At 44.4% G+C, this 20,737-nt stretch overlaps 1 protein-coding gene across 21 annotated transcripts in view; it reads right to left on the bottom strand.

The window, feature by feature from the left end:
- The window catches only part of GRAMD2B (GRAM domain containing 2B), a 107,785-nt gene that overhangs the window by 14,741 nt on the left and 72,307 nt on the right, over positions 1 to 20,737 (bottom strand). For 10 of the 21 annotated variants that reach the window (XM_081131825.1, XM_081131818.1, XM_081131813.1 and 7 more), the window contains 4 exons: positions 9,074 to 9,193; positions 5,655 to 5,766; positions 3,478 to 3,544; positions 2,443 to 2,546 (listed from right to left, as the gene is read on the bottom strand). In XM_081131825.1, coding sequence (XP_080987951.1) covers positions 2,443 to 2,546; positions 3,478 to 3,544; positions 5,655 to 5,766; positions 9,074 to 9,193 — 403 coding nt within the window. Of the gene's footprint in view, positions 1 to 2,442; positions 2,547 to 3,477; positions 3,545 to 5,654; positions 5,791 to 8,229; positions 8,273 to 9,073; positions 9,194 to 20,737 lie in introns of all 21 variants that reach the window. The other 11 variants (XM_081131815.1, XM_081131812.1, XM_081131830.1 and 8 more) reach the window with 2 other exon arrangements.

Raw genomic sequence — 20,737 nt, forward strand, 5'->3', positions numbered from 1 at the left:
GCTGCTGGTGGCCATCTACTTCGGGCTAATTTCCCACACCCCCATCTCCTGTGCCCTTAGGCTTGAAAAGCACTGGTGTAACAGAACCATTATTGGACAGAAAGTCTGGGACTCGAATTCTCAGCTCGGTTCTGTTACTACCTATATGACCCCCTCTACCTTATGAGTTATCCTTTCTAGGCCTCAGTTTCCTGATCTGTAAAATGGGGACAGTTTTATCTACTTCCCAGGACTTTCTGTGGATTAAATGAGATAATATGTGGGAAATGCCTAGCACTAAATGAAAGCGTCCTTCATTTTCTCATTTGCCTCATGTAAACAGAACGGGTGAAATAGAGCAAATCTTATCCTAAGCGTAGTTTTTTTTTTCATACAATGTACTACAAGAATGTATCAGATGTCACAAAGAATAGTTGATGTTCCTGATACTTTTATGTTACATCCCTTGATCTACTCAGATAAATGGTGATATAAAAATGAGTCTAATTTTGTTTCTGAGCAACACCATGCACACACAGTGTCGAGGGGCTATACATCTGGATTTCTTTTCATAAACTAAGGCATGGAACATCCTTCAGGAGAAGTTTTCAATCAACTGCTTCATGAGTGTAAAATGACAACTACATAACAATTGAGAAATAAAGGAGAAATAACCTTTCAGTCTGAGCCTCAATGAAATGTGATACATGCATTTAATTTTATTAGCCTCTGAAAATACCAATGGGCTAAAAGGTCCTAATAAAATTAAGACTACACTTAATTAGTATTTTTTTTCCAGGGTAGGGTGCTTAGAAAATTCCCTTTCCTAGAGCAAACTGTTTGGCTGCCTTTAGTTCACACTGGACCATGTTGGACCAAGATCTGTTGGCAGGGAGGAAATCCTGCCACAGAGCCGAGGCCCCCATCTCCCCAATGTGATCCTTCCAGGGGAAGCAATGTACAAGTCACTGTCATGGTTCTATGCCCCCACCCTGCTAATTTTCAATCTCTTGTCTCTTAGATTTAGCACATGCAAAAGCAATCCGTGTGGTAAGTCTTTAAAAAACCAGGGTTGCTCCTCTTTTTAAATTTATTTTATTTTTTTTGATCAGTTCTCTCTTAAGTAGAAGTAGGATTGTGAAGCCACTGGCAGAACCATATTAGCTTGAAACTCACATATTGGCGTTGCAAATTCCCCTATTCTTAACAAGGATTACAACTTTGCTCACTAGTATCTTCAAGCCCTGCTGCTTCAGGCAGAGGTTCTGGCTTTCTCTGAGTCCCTGAAAATTATCTTTACCACCTTGAACTGAAGCTCAGTACTTCCCAACCCCCTTCCCCACTCCATGATCAAGTTCTCAGAATCCAGAAATCTAGGAATAGGGTGGAATACTGCTTAATATTACTTTGCATTATACTGATTCAGATAATAATGTGCCTCAGAATGTTTATCTAAACATAACTTTATCTAGTAAAGGAAGAATATAAAAAAATAACATGTTTGACCTAAAAATAGCATGCTAGGCTGCTGACTCAACACCAGCAAAATAAAGAATTTCCATTTTATTTGTTAAGCCGTCTTCATAAGATTGCCAGTGGCTTTAGGGAGAACACTTAAAACATATCTACCACTTAAAAAAAATTCTCAGTCAGCTACTTCGTGACCATAAAAGCTGCCTACTCATAATCGCAAATCAGAATACTGGAAACGCGATGAGGTCATGCACACCCAGGATGGTGTTTCTCTGACTCCTTCTTCTGGTGGCCTGAACATCGCAGCACAGCTCAGAGGGAAGGAATGTCAGTGGAATGGAATTATCTTTCTCCTCTTAGGCCACAGTCCCAAGGTCCCTGCTTTAGAAGGCAGTGCCTTGGAAAACTGCCAATTGCTTCAGGCAATTCTCCTTAGTGGCTCAGTGTGTCACGGGCCTCTGCTCCCCCAGCTCTGTACTTAATGGGAATGCAAAGGGATCTATCAGCATCCACTGGGGACTGTGGGCATACGGCTCTCTCAAACTCAGTCGTAAATGCTGCGATTCCTGCTCCTTCTGTGCTGACAACGGTCCAAAGTGAACTCTCATCAGTAGCTTATTTAGAAGCCTGTTTTTCTAGAGTCTTGGATGGTTAACAGAACAAAACAAAAATCAGTATTTCTTTAAAAAAATTGTTTTAGGTTAAATGTACATTTTTGAAACTGATTGTGAAGCATTTTTCATATGAACAACGTTGTGTTCTCAGGTGGCACCTGCGTAAGGATGGAGGGCAGGATTGTGGGAGGCAGGGAGGTGACATCCAGAGGCACTGAGAACCTGTAACGTTTGGAACCACCACAAAGGAAGCTTTGTATAGTGGCACCATAATGACACAAATATTTACAAATATTGCTACACTTAAAACAGTTCATATTCACACATACAGTAAAGTATAGGGCTAGCTGGCTTTCTTAAAAAAATATATACAAACCTTAGTGTCTTTTCCAAAGACCTTGGAATGAAAACAAATCCAGTTTTCTGATACGAAGAGCTTCCCTTGGTATAACAGTTCTTTCTGTAGAGCACAGGTAAAACCTGAGAAAATACATACAGGTGTTACATCAGTTAGAATTTACATTCAGAATGAGAATTCCATGTATATGCTGGTGACTCAGGGAGGGCCACAGACAATCCACTCACAAACTCCAAAGATCTATCACCCCCTTTTTCAATCACCTTTAGTGGAGATTAGAGTTTGTTTTTTCATTCAAAGTCTTACAAATTTTAGTATGAAAATCAAAAGGGAAGGGCAAGTCTATCGCTACAAATGAGGTTCAAGAATGGTGTTTCAAAAATCTCCAGGGAGGAAGGTGTGTCACCTCTGTGCTTATGTTAGCACTCCTGCCCCGCCTTCCCTGCGACTGTCACTAACGACTGCTCTAGAAACAGACGGTCCAACTTGGGGAAGAGCGCGTGCCCCACGCCTTCCTGCTTGGAGATCACTGCTGGAATCCAGCATCTTGCCTTAACACTGGCCCGAGAGAGGCTGGAAGGGACCCCTGGGCCCCGGTGAACCACAGCGGAGAGCGGGGTGCTTAGCTCGCCTGTGGGCAAGGTGTTCAGATGTGATCACTGCGCCCTGCACAGCGCAGGTATCGACGCACGTCTGCCCACCCAGACCTGTGCTGCTTTTTAACCTTCTTATCGTGGCCTCCCTCGCTCCAGTCTTGTTATCCTATATCTCAGGACAACCCAAACACAATGCCTTCCCGCTGTAAATACGGAAGGCAAGGACATCATTCTGGCATCATCTGGCGTCGATTCCATATCGTGTGGAGAGATTCACCTTCCCATCCTACTTCCCACCCAGTGAGGGCCAAATGAAGCCAGCATTGCTGCTGCATCGTGACTTTCAGAAACCAATCCCCCCTCGTGACTGAGTCCCCAGCCCTCTTCCTCCACCCCCCAAACCAATGAGCCTCTTTTCAAATATGTAGCTTGAAAAGTCAAACAGGTCAGAACTTACTTTGCCTCAGTGGTTCTTCGGTTGGGACATCGAGGAACAACTTGTGAAAGTGCATGTTTGCCTTGTACTACAGTGAGAACAAAACAGAGACATCGCTGCGCTCAGTATCTTGTGAAACATCACAAATCTGAATTACATAATACATTTTCCCTCCCTTATTATAGTATCTTCATGAATTCCATCTGTCTGATCGTACAGTCTCCATCACAACCCTTCAGTGAAAAACAGTGGATGGTTTCCTTTCCCAACAGGACCAGCGACCTGCTGGTCGAACACACAGCTATGACCACGATGCAGCAGGCGGTCAGCCTTCGCTGAGGCGCTAGACAAAGCATGTCCCGCGTGAGGCATGAGAAGAAATTCTAAGGACTCTCACCAGGGAAGGTAGTAGATCCCAGGGCACTGAAGGTACAAGTGAGGACTCTCAGAAGAGGATGGTGGTTAAAAACTTTGCAGTCACATCAACCCGAGTTTGAGTCCTAGCTACACCTCTCTTTTGTATGTGACAGTGGCCTAGTGGCTTAACCTCTCTGGGCCTCAGTTTCCCCTTCTGTGCCAGAGGGCAAAAACAGTACTTGCCTCAGTGGGATGCCTCAAATGGGACGTACAGCTAAACGACCCGCTACCTGGTATTGTCACTAACACAATTATTGTTGTGAAGGTGTTTCCTTAGCCAGTGCCAGGGGAAGATGACTGTCAAGACGAGTAGGATTTCTCTCAAGGGAGGCAGGAAGCCTGAGAGTCTGAAATGCTGACAGTCACTTCATGTTCAAGGCGTCTATTTCCACAACTGTGACAACATGTACAGACTGCACTTCACACTTTGCAAAATGCTTTCACAAACCACCCCCACGACAACCTGGGAACTGACTCCCCCAGTGCATGGGCCAGGACACTGTGCCTTGGAGATACTGAGTTAACTGGAACCAGAGCTACTCAGAGGTAGAGCTGGATCCTCCTGTCACAGGACCACACTGCCTGGCAGATGGTTTCGATGAAAAAGTCTTAGGAGCAAAACTGAGAGACACTAATTTAGGCACTTGATGCTCTATTATGCAAACTAGGTGTGGTCTCAATGGCAAAAAATGGCCCTACTATTGCTGGAAAGAAGAGCTTTAGATAGGCCAAGCAGATGACAGGCGGTCTGCCACAAGTTAGCTGTATTATAGATAAACGCCTCAGATAAAGTAGGTTACCTCACACTGTCTCCGAGGAGTAAACTTGCATCCAGGAAGTCACTCTGACTAAAGCTAGGTGTTAAAGGGGGTCTTACTGAGGTTTTGTTTTTAGTGGTTACAGTGAGCACTGGTTGCACACCTGACTTAAAAATATCCTGGGCCATGAACCCTCTTATATTGTTTTAAGAGGTTTAAATAAAGGTAGTGGGACTGATTGAAATGAAAAACAATATGACAAATACATGTAACACCTGGCTCTTGACTGGATGTTGGAGAGGGGGAAACAAAAAACCTTTATAAAGGACGCTCACTACTGGGATAATGGTGGAAAATCTGAAAATGGATTTTATATTAATAATATATATTTTATATTTACTATTTAGTTAAATTTCTTGGGTGTGCCAACCGTGTTTTGTAATAGTTCTTAGGAGACACGTATTCCAGTACCTAGGGATCAAGTATCAAACCCTGCTGTTGGCCTGTAAGTCCGTCACACTGTGGTGCAGAGCTGGGCTCTAAGCCCTGTCTGGTGTGTTTTAGAGCAGAAGCAAAATGACTTCTGGAGGAGAATCATGACTCTGTTCACAGGTTTTCCTCCTGTGTGCAGCTGGGGGGCCTTCTGTTCCCACAGGTGCCCTCCGACTCTCACTTTAGCGCAGGGATGTCACAGCTCTCCCGGAACTGGCCAATTATCAGACAAGCATGTGACTCAGTGCTGGTCCCTGTAGGGCGATGTCTGTGGGCACTTGGCAGAGTGAGGGGCACAGTGTGGAATTCGCCACCCACTCAACACGTTGAAAGGTCAGTTGTGAAATACGATATTGATGAAAAATCAACTGAAGGATCGGAGGCCTGTCCTTTTTCCTGGATTCTCTGAAATCGATGCCTATGCTAGTCCCGAGCAGCAGAAAGCTGCACACGTGTGCTTGTGCGCTTGCTCTTCCCATTGCTTTATGCTTCGGCCGCCCTCCGAGACCACACACCTCATTCCCCGATTACCTGGCTGGAAGACGAAGACTTTTTCCTTTCAATCTTAGAGTCATTTTTGCTTTCTGTTTTACAGTCGTTCTTATCACTTGCTAAAGAGACACCATCGAAACTGGATTTTGACCTGAGGAAAGAAAACCCAGGGAGGCTACAGAATGAATTTTTTTATGCTGCTCATTAATTTTACTGTAATCCATCTTGAATATTATACCATCTCACAAAGAAGCCTGGCATTTGCTTTTCTCTTCTAGATGTCAATAATCACTCGTAACCCTCGATGGGGATTTATAGAGCAAGTGTTGTAGGGCTGGGATGACTTCAGTAGGCTGGAATCTCAAACTGAAGAAATGGTCATTTGTAACAGAGAAAAATAACAATCTAGCTGCGAAAATAACTGTACCATCTCAAAAGTATTTTAATCAGCCTGGCTGGGCATGGCTCAGCAGTTGAGCGTCGACCTAGGATCCAGGCGATCGGGGTTCGATTCCCGGTCAGGGCACATGCCTGGGTTGCGGGCTCCATCCCCAGTTGGGGGCGTGCAGGAGGCAGCCGGTCAATGACTCTCTCATCATTGATGTTTCTATCTTTCTCTCTCTCTCTCCCTTTCTCTCTCTGAAATCAATCAAGATATGTTTAAAAAAAAAGAGTATTTTAATCAGTATAAAGAGTATAGGAGGCAAATTATGAAACAAAATTGCTGCTATAGTTCAATCAAAAATATTTTTATTTCAGAAATCTATTAATATTTAACCAGTGTTAATTAAGTGGGGCACTGTGTTAAATGCCTGGGACACACAAGACAGTCTTTATCATTAAGGAGCCTGTGCACACATCAAACATTTTTTAAAGTCCTCATCAGAAAAAAAAATTTGTTACTACGTATGAGGACAGATGTGAACTAGACTCACTGTGGTGAGCATTTCGCAATGTATACAAACATTGAGTCATGTGGTACACCCGAAATTAATATCATGTTATATGTCAATTATACCTCAATAAAAAATTAAAATAGATTAACAACAAAATAAAACTTCTTAGGAAGGCAGGACATGACTTAGCACCAAAACAAGACATAGCATAGGCATTAGGAGGAGGTATTAGTCTAACAGGAAGGAAGAGAAGAGGCCAATGGGATAATGTGGGTTTAATACACGGGGCCTAATTGGACGAGCAGGATTTGGGTGTGAGGAAAAGAGAGAGATGATACATCCCAGAGTGGGAAAACACTCGAAGTGAAATTAGGATAAAAAAGAACACGTATGGAAGTCAAGTCCAGGAATCCTTTCTCAGGTGGTTCTAGGCAAGGCTCTCCATTTAGTAGACGTGTGACTCTGCACGCAGTTTCAACCCAATGGCTCAACACAGATGACTGTGTGTGTGTGATTTTTAGCCGGGGGTGTGTGTATATATAAGTTTTATGATATGAGTATGCAGATTCTTTTGTTTATTGGGGGAAAAGGGCACATGAAACCCATGATTTCACAATATGATTCCTTAGAATGAAGCACAGTTAAAAAATTTTAGTTCAAAGTCAATATAAGAAGAATCTTAAGCAATTTGAGCAGTATATGGGTGTGACAGAGAGACAGAAATGACTGAAGTTAGAGAGACATCAGGCTCTGGTTTGCTCAGCTGTGAAAAGACGGACTATGTGATGCCCAGGCCCCTGCCAGACTCGGTGTGAATCTGTGATGCTCAAACCACAGGAGAAACACCTCTCGGCAATTCGAGGAACATTGATTTGGATTCAGGTACTGGCGACTGAACCTATTCACAGATAGACATTTCTTTAGAATTCTAGGGATTACTTTAAAAAAATTATGAGTAAACATTTGTACTGTACTTGAAAATAAAATAATTTTTTCAAATGTCAAATTACCTATTATATATACTATCCACTACTTTGAAATTTATCAACTCTACTGATTGAAATGAATAAACATCAGTGGAATTGTCAAGGCAATGATCAGGCCTTTTGAATAAGTATGGGCAGGAAGCAAATGTGACAACCGGGGAGCAGTACCCTAGACAGCTTCAAGGGGACCCGCAGAAGGGGCCCGTCTGCACAGCCCGGTCTCTGTAGTGGTGGTGGGGGAGGGGTGCGTATTTGCATAGTATTGATTTCTTTGAGTCTTCTCAACCGTGTTGTTCTCACTTCCCGCAAGTGACTATGAGCAGGACCAGTGCAAAATGAAAATGCTGGGCCCCTTATTCAAAAACTAAGAATTTCCAGACAGCGAGAGCAGAGCATTAGGCCAAGTGCTGGGATAGTTTTAACTGCACAGATCACACACCCTGCGAAGTTTAACAAGCATGCCCTGATGATGAGTGTATTGATCTCATCTAAAGCCTGGGGAAGCTGGAGTAAAACCAGCAGTGTTTTGGACGTGCATGCTGCAGCCAGTCAATAGTGGTGAAAGACACAAGAAACAACATGCGCGGTGCCTCTGTGGAGTGAAACAGGATGCTCGGACAGGAAACGGCTACAGAAAACATGGTTAAAGTGAGATATGAGATCAGGCATGCGGCACAAGTGGAGAGAGGGCGGGCAGTGACAGAAAGCTTTGGGGGAAGAGTGAAGACTTACACTTGGTCCTGCATGAAGTGTAGGTGTGGAGAGAAGGTATGGGCTGGGTGGCCAGGAAGAAAGGGAAAGCAGGAGTTATTTAATCACCCTCTAGCAGAGGCCAAAAGACCAGAAGGTAGCAGTTCTGACAGTTCTAACACCAGGGAGGAGAGCGATCACTCCTGAGCTCCTACAGATCAATGGCCGCATTACCGATCCTCGACCATTGGTTTAACCATTTGCTTTTAAGGATTAAAAAGCCACTCTTAAGTTCCTACTTCTGAGAGTGATGGGGACCATAGCTCCACATCTCAAAACTGCCAGTCCCCCCACAGCCCCACAACTAAACCGTGGTGCCAGCACTCACCCCAGGAAACGACCCCACCCATGCACACCCTGCCTGGGGATGCCAGGTGGGGTTCCGCTCCATCTGCTCTTTCCCCCTCCCCCGAACTGCCAGGAAAGTGAGACGCAGGTGTGCACACCCAGAGGCTAAGCAGACACTCCAGCCTGGGCGGGCCTCACCAGCAACCTGGCCAGCCTTCCCAGCTGCCTTATAAATCTAATCCGGAAAGAGGGCCACCCGGCTTTATCAGTTAGCAAAGTCAGTGCTTTAAGAAAAGGGCAGACACTGCAGCAGGCTGAGGCAGGAAGGGCAGAAAGGTGCTTCTAGGACAAGAGGAACAGGGAAGGCAGGTGCCAGTGCTGGGATTTCCACGGAAAAACACCCTACTTCTTTCTCAGGGTTATTTAAATCCTCAATCACTCTTTTAACCACCACCATAAGGCTACAAACACCAGCTCCTCCCAGCAACCCCTCCTCCCCAAAAGGGCAAGAAGGACAAGGTCGGGCATGAGGACTCACCGCAGGCAGATGACTCTCTTCGGGTCTGGGGACTCGGCCTCGCTGGACGGGGTGGGAGACTGGGCTGTAGGCGACCTGCAGGCCTTCTTCTTCTCCTCCACACCATTCTCAGCCTCTGAGCTGGAGAAGAGAGAAAACCGCTTCGCCTTAGACATCCAGAGGGGGTGTGGACTGAACAAAGCGGGGAAGCCGCCTCGCTTTCTGGAGAGTGGAATGATCTTCAGTGCCCACCAACAGGCTGAGGCCAACTCGGGCAGCTGCGCCCTTTCCAAACCTCCATTCTAACCCTCTCAGCTGGCTTCAGCAGGTAAACATCTGGCTTTGTGGGGACTCGCTGCGTCCCAGGCCTGCTCCCGTGAGCCCTGCTCTGCCCTGCCTAGCGCTGGAGTGGCAGATCACCTGGAGGCTGGGAGGGCCCTGCGCGCACACTCACTCCCGCGCTTCAGCCAGGTGTGAGCCTTCCTGCTGGGAACCCCCACCGCCTTTGTTTGCCCGGCTCGTGTCACTTAATCACCTTTTGTTGTCGTTATATGGGTCCCACTTTGGGTTGTTATTTTAAGCAAGTACCTCTTTCAGGCGAGTTATCTACCTGCACAGCCACCCGGGCCACGTGGGTGGGATTACTACCCCAATGTTACAGATGCGGAATCTGAGGCTCTCAGATATTAAATATCTTACCCAAGTGTGCAGAACTAGCATCTGTCTGAGTTGGGATTCAGACTCAGGTCTGTCCACCTGATAGGCCTTTCAGGACATGTGTTCTCTCTCTCTTTCCACCCTCCCCCCCACCCCCACCCCCTCAACCACCTATCTGACCATCTAGCCCCCTTATTAGCTCTTCAGTGTAAGAGCTCCAGGGTGGGGTGAGAATCTTACTGATTTTTATACTGACCACAGGGTCTAGGATAGTGGTGGTGTATAATCATGATCAATAGGCTGTTGGAAGACCAGGTCTGACCTTAGTAAAGAGGGAACAGAGTGGGAAGTCAGTCAAGAGGGTCTGCACACTGAATCACTATGGGTGGAGGTCAACCAGTGTGGTGGACATGGGAGTGTCCCCTCAACCTCAGGGACAGAAGAAACCATTTCCAGTGTGGGAAGAAGGAAAGGAAGGAACGAAGGAAGGGAGAATACAGGTGTTATACCTGGATCACACCTTCCTTGGTGCCAGCCTGCACGGCAAAGAACTCACAGAACATACTTCTGAGAATGTGAGAGCCCCATGGTGGCTGAGCATAAGGGAAGACATATTAACATAGCATTGCTATGACAGTTTAGCTAATTTTAATCCTAACTTAGTACCCCTTCGGTATCTTCACCTGCAGATGAACACGCAGGCAGGAAATGTTACTGGTTAGTTCAAGCTTTGTGGTTGCTGACTTACCACTTTTTACAGCACATGAACATTCCATTGTGGTGTCAAAATCAAGACCAAGTATCTCTGACAACGTACCCATTAATAATGCTCTCATTTTGTAGTTAGCATGTCTCTTTTCCTAGATTAAGTATTCAGCCCTCTACTACTTCAGTTCTTTTCAAAGTACTTAGAACACTTACGTACAATAAAAGGACTCAGTCCATAACCAAACTGCATTATGTAACAAAAGGAACATGAAAGCCTTGAAATATTAATAGGAAAACACTGCTTTGGTATAAAAGAGAGGTTTTTATTTCAGTTTAGCATCAAGTTTAATTTATGGACTCAAAGAATTTTAGAACTGCTAAAGGGCCTTCAAGCATATCTCTGCTTTTCCCTCTGTCCCCCAAGACATACATAGCAACCCTGTTCTTCAGAAGCATCAGGCAGAAATCCACATGAGAGCCCCTCCTGAAGTAGGGAGATGAGTGTGTGTGGAACTTCAATAATCCACCTCAGCATTCACTCAAATATTTACTGCATTTCAGGCAGGGTCAGATTAAGACTTAGAGGCAGAGCCACCACTGTCCTGCACAGCACCTGTGTGTGCTCAGAAAGAGCCACCCCCACTCATAAAGAGGTGCCTCTCTGTCTGGATGTAGCCCCCGATTCACAGCCTGGCAGAGATGAGGTGCCCCTTGCTCTGGGCAGAAACAGCCCAGCATCGAGGTGCAGGGAAGCAAAGCGTGGCTGGATTTCCACCTCTCCCTGCCTCTGCTGGTCAGGCACTGTGTGCAGGCCGAGAGCGCCGAGTGCCTCACCAAGCGTGGTCCTCCTGGTTCAGGGTCCCAGCTTAGCACTGGAAAGATGCAGTGCGCACCTCTGCATCAACCCACCCAGGCAATGCCTCGTAAGGACAGAACACACAGGTCTGCTCAAGTTAACCGGCTTCTTTCTAGGCACTCTCCACCCCACTTTTCCTTAAACTTGAACTTGGCCTCCAGCACTGGTTCTGTCCTTGAAGGCCGGCCTGGGGGAGGGGGGAGGCGGTGAGAAGGGCACAAGCTCTACAGAGTTTTCCAACCCAGTAGCCTGGGCTCTGCTGCTGCTGTTTCTGCTTTATCACTCACCAGGCCTTTAATTAATCAATGCCTTGTTCTGTCAACTTTTTTCTCACAAACGGCTTAGCCAACTACTAGGCTAAATTCTTTAAAAGCAGGGAACTTCTGTTTTGTTTTGTTTTTCCACTGTAGTTAGCTCAGCCTGTTGCTCATAGTGGACATTTATATGTGTTGACTGGTTTGGGGTGAATTCTGTAGTGTCCCAGAGACTACAAGTGAAATTCATCTATGGACCAATTCAGTTTTAGGTTTCTGTTGACTTAAAGACGCTATGGAAACTAACTCAAGCAAGGTAATTCCTACCACAGGAGAGACTGTCCCCAAGAACCCTACCCCTCCAAGGTCTTGTCAGCAGCAGACTGAAACTATGTAGAAGCCCAACAGCGGAGACTCCCATGTTGAGTGCAGTGTGGGAGGGAATGGAATGCTTCCTCAAGGCCTCTCGGTAACTAAGTTACTACAGAGGGGCTGACAATGGAGATGAAACAACAGGTATCATTTAAATCACGGAAATAAATAAATCAGGATTTTGTTTTGTTTTTAAAGAGGAAGCAAGGACCTTTCAGGGACACTAGAGTTAACAAAACAAAACTAAGAAAAAAAAAGCAGTCTTCTTTCAACACAGTTTACGGGAGAGTCGCTGATGGCAGGGCAGGACGCTCAGAGCTGGGCAAGTGGGAAAGATGAGTGAGTGACAATTACAAGTAGCCAGAGAAGCAGCAGAAGATGCTAGGAACACAGGGGCCACCCTCACCTGGCCACACAGCAGGTTATTTCTTCTCCCATCTCCAACCCAATTTAAGTATCCGTTATGGGCCCTGAAAGCTTCTCAGTAGGAATTTCCGAGCAGTGAGACCGACTGTCGTGCTTATACTGACCAAGCCTGACGTCCCCTATTAGGGGACAGCGTTTTTATTACCAGCTAGGAAGCGCTCGTTTTACTAAGACACTGCCGTACACTGTTACACAATCTACAAATAAAAAACAGGTTAGACAGTTCTTATCAACAGTCCAGTATCTGTCAATTCCCAAACCTCATTAATCTGATGACAGCTTGATTCGGATTTCACAAATATTCAGCATTAGAGTTCTTATAGGGGGTGCACCACCATTCCTCCCAGAGAGAGACTCTGGAAGTTTAAGGTAAACTCAGACTGCTCTACTGACACCTCAGCCTTCTGGCCCCACCACTCCTGCTGAGACTGTGTTGCACTCAGGCCTCCCCGCGTGCGGGTCTAAGCAGCTTCTGGGCACGATGGTGATTAAGCTGCATCTCAGGACATGCAAACAAGTGCCCCGCTGCGGCTCGGTCCAGGACGCTGTGCTCCCTTCTGATTACAGTGGCAGGCACTTGTGTTTGAGTCTACCCTCAAGGTAAATTAGTCTAGGCCAAGGCGTAAAAATGGCACCAAACTCCCTCATAATAGTATGGGGGAGGGTCGTTTTACATCCATTATCATTTTTAAAAACCCTGATCGCCATTTCCTAAAACCATAGTCTTGACCAACAAAGGTTTAGAAGTGACTTGAAAACTGGGTATGTTTCACCAGGGGGTCTCCCTAGGATTAAATCCTCGCAGTGGAACTGTCGTGATTCAGGCCAGGTCTGGGACAGCCCAGTGTTGCCAGAACCCTGCACGTGGACTCGCCAAGACCTGGGGCCTTGCTGACCCTGGCTTTTGGTGTGCTGCCTGCTTAGTGGCTCTAAGGCTGGCAGGCAAGGGTGGCAACACTTGGGAAGCAAAGAGATGGGCTACAGGGACAGGGGAGGGCGCAGGGGACTGCTGGGCAGCAGCCACAGTATAAAGACATCAATCAGATTGACTCCCCCCCCCCAAAAAAAAGCAGCAGAACAGGATGTGAAAGGTGCTGTGGAGACCAGGACCTCCCCAAGCCCCCCAGCCTCTAACTGCAAAATAAACTCAGAATCTCCCAAACTCAAAATTTATTTTTTAATCCTTACCTGAGGATATTTTTCCCATTGCTTTTTAGAGAGAGTGGAAGGGAGAAAGAGAGAGAGAGGGAGAGAGATGTTGATGTGAGACACATCAATTGGTTGCCTCCCGCATGCTCCCCAACTGAGGCCAGGGATTCAGCCTGCAACCAAGGTACGTGCCCTTGGCAGGAATCGAACCCGGGATCCTTCAGTCCGCAGGCCGACGCTCTAACCACTGAGCCAAACAGGCTACGGCTCCCAAACTTGATTTGTAAGTCAGGAAGAACAGCCTTTCATTCACAATTCTAATAATACACATTTTACTTCTTTATCCACCTACCCACTTATTTCTGAATAGGTACTAGAAGCACAAGTCCACAATTCAAAAGCTACAAATGGAAAAATAAATCCCCCTTCTACCTGTGTTTCATGGGGCCGTTTCTCTCCAGAGGGACCTACTGTTGTCCCAGCTCCTGTGCGTCCTTCGGGGGAGAGTCTGTGTGCCTGTGTGTATTTTTTTAAGCACAAATGATAGCCTGCTATTCTCCACCTGGGTTTTTTGGTTTGTTTTGTTTTTTAACTTACTGTGTCTTGGTGCTCTTTCCCTATCTCCACACACAGTTTCCTCATTCCTTCTTAATGACTGCACAGAGTTCACTGTAATGCGTGGATTACAGTCTAGCCAGTTCCTTATTGATGGGCATTCAAGTGGATTTCAGTCTTGTTACAAATATAAACAACACTGCAACAAACGTTTTTGTATGTTTATGACGTGTGTAAATATTTCCATAGGATAATTTCCTGGAAATGGAACTGTGTCAAAATGTACATCATTTTATAAGTCAGTCAGAGAAAGACAAATAGCATATGATCTCACTTACATGTGGAATCTAATGAACAAAATAAACTGATGAACAAAATAGAAACAGAGGCATGGAAACATGGAACAGATTAACAGCTGCCACAGGGGACGGTTAGGGACTGGATGAAAGAAGGTGAAAGGATTAGCCAAGAACATATATGCATAACCCACAGACACAGCAACAGTGTGGTGATGGCCGGGGGGGGGGGGGGGCTGGCTGGAGGTGGGCAAAGGGGGGGGAATGGGGACATCTGTAATAGTGTCAACAATAACAGTAAAGTTAAATAAATAAGTACATAACTAAAATTTTAGAGTTATCCCTAAGTTGCCCTCAGTAGAGGGTTTGTGACCCACAGCCACAACAGCGATTACGCAGTCTCACTAACAAAGTGTTAAACTTAAAAAAAAATCCCATTGTAGTTTTGACATTTACATTTCTCTTCTTATGAGTGAGGTTGAGTGTACTGTTTTCATATGTTTAAGATTTTGAAAATTTTCTGTTTCGTGAATTAGCCATTTGTATGTACATTTTGCCAATTTTTCTAGTGGGCTGTTGGATAAAAACATTTAGGGAAAACAATTCTTATCATAAATGCCTCACCAATTCTTGGCAATATTCTAGAATTGACTTTTTAAATGAATAATCTTAAATGTTTAGAAAAGTTAAGCAGATATTAGGGATGAGTGTAATGTTAAGATGAAATGTTAATGATGAATTAACTTTTGTTTTCCTTGATAGGCTTACAGGCCAATAGAAAAAAGGAATGCCCAAAACATTGTATTCTTTGGTTTCAGACCTGGCTGGTTTTGCTCAGTGGTTAGAGCATCGGCCTGCGGAATGAAGGGTCCTGGGTTCGATTCTGGCCAAGGGCACATACCTCGGTTGCATGCTTGATCCCGGGCCCTGGTCAGGGCTCTTATGGGAGGCAACCAGTTGATGTGTCTCTCTCACATCAATGTTTCTCTCACTCTCTCCCTTCCACTCTCTCTGAAAAGCAATGGAAAAAATATCCTTGGGTGAGGATTACAAAAAAAAAAAAAAAATCCTAAAATCTTTGATTTTAGCAAAACCTATAGTGGAATAGGACAGGTTTCCAGTTTAAGACCGAGAACAGGAGCACAGATGTTTGGCCCTCCCTTCTGAGCCCCTTTAAAAGAGTATTTATTAAAGAAGTAGTAACCCTGCTACAACATTGGAGGGTAACCGTCAACAGAAGAGTGATTTTCCCAAATTTTTAGAAAATGGAAAGTAGAAAGTGAAGTACAATTAAACTTTTGCAGGAAAGTAGAGGAAGCTGCGGTTGAGAACAGGGGCACACACGAGAGATAAGACAACAGTGATCTGTTTGTCAGTGTTCAGTGAGGTTAAATTAGAGGTGTTCTGGTGCGAAATCTCTGACTCCCCCACCCACTCTTGCCAGGTCAGGTACTTAGCCCTGCGGGGAAAATATCAGAAAGGTTGTCCATTAAAAATTGAACAACTTAGGTGCAGAAAACCAGAGAACTTAGTATAGAGGGTTGAGCCTGGGAGTAAATCTCTTCTCATCCTACCCATGCTCCTCCAAGGTTACTCTAGTCCCTCGTTTGTTCCCCCCCCCAGTCCTTCACTCTTAACTATGAAATGACAGCAAAGCATTGCTAGATATCTGAAGAAAATCTGAAGTCTTAAAGACGAAGGTAAACCAACAAGAAAGTAAACTTCTTAGGAAGTTGACCTCCGAGAACAGAAGAAAACAATACAAGGAAAGCAAAAACTCCAAACCTTCTAATTAACATCTTCAGAGCAAGAAGGCAGGGCCCATACATCAGATCACAATGTTGTGGAAACGGAAACCTTCCTTAACTCCTCAGTTCTCTTGAGTCCAAATCCGTAATAGCCTACAAGGCACTTCGTGACCTGCCCTGTCCACCCATCCTGACCTCTCTGATCCCCTCCCCTCACTCCACACGCCCAGGAGAAAACCTGTGCCTGGCTGTTCCCTGTGCCTGGAATGCTCCCCCCCCCCCCCCCCCCAGCCAGGTGGCTCTCTTCCTCCTCTCCTTTTTTACTCAAAGGTACCTTCTCAATCAGACCTACATATTGAACCAAAGTTGAAAGATAGCATCAAGACACAGAAACATAAAAAGAGAAAAAGTGAGGGGGAACAGTGAGACATGTATAAGCCATGCATTTCCATATCAAAGGAACAGAAGTTTTAAACAGAAAAAAAGGAGACAGTAGTGTTAAAGAAAAAATATGAGCCGTAAAAGAGTCAAAGAAGGACAGAGGTTAATAATTTCTTATCCAAAAAAGTGTGGAGTCAAGTTGATTTAAAGAGATTTATGCTGATGCATTCTTCAGAGACAAATGTACGAAAACAGGAACTAGAAAGAGCGGAATGCCTATTTAAAATTGGGAGTGGGAAGAGGGGGGCAGGGAGTTAGTGTGAGGTGACTCTTATGTTCCATCAAAACAGGAAGTTGAGAGATAAAGTTTAAAATGAGTAAGAGAGGAAGAGCAGGATGCATACATTTTTAGAGATAATAAAATAACCACTACACCTAAAATCAGGTACAATTCAAAGAAGCTACTGGGAGGCAGATGAAGAATGGGAAAGGGGATCGAGTTCATTATAAACTTTAATGCACTATATTATTTTGGTAAGCATCTACAAAACATACTTATTCATATTCCCATAGAGAAGATGTAAAATACAGAGTAGATCATAAAAGCGGGGGGATTTACTATCTTCGAGTCTTGGAGTTCCTACTACGTGTAGATAATGCCAGGTGCTGTGTTCTCAGGGGGCCTGGCTTCTATTGGGGATATCAGCTTATCACATAAATAAAGCATAATATAGGTTGTAAGAGGTATCTCTGGAGCATAAAGTGCCTTGGGAATTCAGAAATCTCTTCTAATGGTAAAGAGCAGAAACAGGAAAGTTTTGTGGAGGAAATAAGCATGAGCTTGTGTGTGTGTGGGGGGGTCCATTTCAGTAGAAACCAGAAGTATATATTATATCTCTATTTGTCCTATACAACAACAAAAATAAAACAGTTCCTTTGCATGGAAAAAATCAAAACCTTCCATTATCACATGGCAGTCATCCGTGCCACCTCTCTACCCAAAGAAACATTGTATTTGTGCAAAGCTTATTTGAGCTGGGTACATATAATCTGGACTTGTGGAGCTACCAGAAGGGCACAAGAAATACAAGGAAAGCCAGGAGTGAAAACACACAGACAGGGAAGAGTCACATGCACCAAGAAATTTGGTGCTTTGGTTTCATCTGGAGTCCAGGAAGTAGAAATTACGTTGTTGTGAAGTTTGATTCCCAATGAGAGAGGGCTACTTTTAGACTTCATTTGGTTCACAGTAGGGATTAACTGAAGACTTTTAAACAGAAGGAATGAAACAATGGGATATTAAGTGCCCACCTTTTCCCATACATACATCATTGGGGGCCTGATGAGATATGTGCTTCTGGAGGACTGACTATTCAAATCAGTGCACAAGAGTGGTGGGGGGAAGGGAAGGAGGTTGGCGACAGATAGGGGGACAAGTTTGAAGGCAAGAAGAGACTGCAGCCCGGCTGGCCATGGCTCAGCGATTAAGCGTCGACCTAGGATCCAGGAGATCAGGGTTCGATTCCTGGTCAGGGCACATGCCTGGGTTGCGGGCTGCAGCCGATCAATGACTCTCTCATCATTGATGTTTCTAGCTCTCTCTCCCTCTCCTTTCCTCTCTCTGAAATCAATAAAGATATATTTAAAAAAAAAAAAAGAAAAAAAAAAAAAAGAAGAGACTGCATCGGAGAGAGAATCCAGAAGTAACAACAGGAGTACAGAGAGCAAGCAATGGAGAGGAATATCCAAGATAACCCCAAGGTTATCTGAGGGATGGAGAAGATAGCCTTGCCACGAACAGACAGTTACAGGGAACACAAGAGGAAATGTAGTTTGGTGGGAGGGGTTTTGCGAATCTAGTTTTAGTATAATAGACTTACATTGTTAGCAGGTAGTGAACTGTATCTAAAACCAAAAGAGCCCCAAAGAATATCTGATTTTGCAGAGGAAGGGGTCTGCCAGTGAATACAATTTCTGTTGAGGCCCAAGCAGGTGGTCATGGCAAAAAGCAATCCCTAAAGCTCAGCTGCAATACCAGGGCTGGAAGAATGGCTTAGCGCAGGCCCCCAACTGCCCCCAACACACCTCTTTAACCTGGTCTCACTGAGCTCCTCTCTGTGCTCATGAAAATGGACAAGTCACAGCTCCATGAACAGCATGTGATTCATTCCCCCCTTTATATCTACTCCCAGTTCTGTTTTCCTAAACCATTGCTTTTCTTTCAAAGCCTAAGGCAGCTCAACCTCCAAAAGTATTTAAATGTCAGGATTCTGATTCTGAGACTATAGAAACCAAGCTCAAACAAGCTTATATTTAAAAAAAAAAATACACCCCACAGGACTTTTGTCACTGGTATAAGATGAAGTCAGCAGTGGAGAACAGCTGCAGATGTTTCCCTTTGACCCCTGGGACACACAGCAGTGACCTTCAGGGTCTCCCTCTGCAAGTCTGGGATATCAATGCCTGATTCATCTTCCGGAGACACTGCCTCCATTATGTCACGCCACAGGTCCAGAACCAACAATGGCTTTTCAGTGAGCATCACATTAAGGCATCTGGAGATGAGCCAAGACCCTCCAAGCTTTGCAGTCTCCCTCTACTTTTCAGAAAGAAATCTCCATGCCAGCCACGTTGGTTTCCTCACCTTGAACTCGCTTATACCATGCTCCACCCTGTGCACTGGCTCTTGCTCTTTTGGCCTGGAATATCCTCTCTGATCCCTCCTGACTGCCCACAACTATCCACTGTTCCATGCCAAGACATGTGCAGTTACATACCCTTCTGATATTGGCCCCATCGCTCCACTGCCAATGTCTGGATATAAGAAACTGTGCAGTTAACATGTGTTGACCAGACAATTTTGAGTGTATTTGCAGCACAGGACAACATGCAGCATTTAATAAAGGGCTTGGGCTTGAATTTTGTCTCAAAAGCTATGTGGTGAACTCCTTCCTGAGATTTACGAGTTCTTTTGGAAGAGGGCCATGTTGAAGTGGGAGAGGGGAGAGGAAGGCCATCTGTTCACTGTCTTTGTCTCTGAATCACCATGTGTGCAAACTTAGCTTTCAAACCGATCATTACTTAGGTGAGCAATAATCTGAAACCATATGGAAAACTTGATCACACTGTCTCCACTGTTGAAAGAAACAATTGTAAGCAAAATCATAATCAAACTAAAAAATTTCTCAGCAGTGGTATTTTGAGGCCAAACATCATTAGAAAACAACACGGATATGCATGAGCGAGGCAGTCATTGACTTTTCCAATTCCCAGAGAAGGTAGATTGGTGCTCTGATGTGAGCTGCTTTTCGGTATTAACAGCCTCAGCATGTAAACATTACTTAGTATACTGTACTGCTCAGTGCTAACAACATTTCTAAAAGTATATATTCAATATATCTCCTTCAGGCCAGAAGATAATTTTCTCAGGGGCGGGGACTTTAAGTATCCTTTTTTGTGTATCTATCTTCACTCCTGTTTTGAAGCTGTTCTTCAAAACAGCTACAAAGTCAGCATTGCTGAATGTCAAAATGAGCCACTTTTCATATACCTAAGATATAGTAAGGGACATCTATTTAATTAAGGCTTTGGGCCTGAAGGATGTATTTGGGGAAGAACTAGATTTTAAAAGTAGAACGAAAAACCAAAACAGAAAGATTGGAATGCAAAAGAACCGGGCATGAAATCCAGGAAAAATATTTAGAGAAATTATAATACTAACTTCTTCAGCTACCATGCCACATATTCACAATGTCATAAATATCAAATAAGATTGAAAAGTACCTCAGATACTTTAGAAATAACTCTAAGTAAAAACCTAGATTATGGAGAGCAACTGATCACTGGGAATATTTTGGGGGAAGGTAATATAGAAAAATAATATGCCATGCGATCAATTGAAATAGCCATGTGGAATTAGGGACAATTCTGAATGATAAAATGAAGCAAAGATGTTTATATAAACTGAACTTGCAACCGGTCAAATTCACAACTGTGACTTTAAGAATAATTAAGGAGTTCTTTCACCTAGCTTTGGGTAAGGCCACAAGTAAAAATCTCAAATGGGAATCTGGTCTCTTTGTAAGCACCTCTACACCAAAGAGATCCCATACCCATGATAAAATAGTCAGTGGGATGCTGAGGACTATCCCTGTTCTCAACAGATTTATAGTTGAAATGAAGAGATTAAGCACATATGAAAAACAAAACCCACTGTCACATCAACCGCGTTAAAACCCAGAATAAAAAACGTTAATGCCTCCATTTGGATTTTTCAGAACTAA

This window comes from Miniopterus schreibersii (assembly GCF_964146895.1).
Source record: "Miniopterus schreibersii genome assembly, chromosome: 3".
Lineage (NCBI taxonomy): Eukaryota > Metazoa > Chordata > Mammalia > Chiroptera > Miniopteridae > Miniopterus > Miniopterus schreibersii.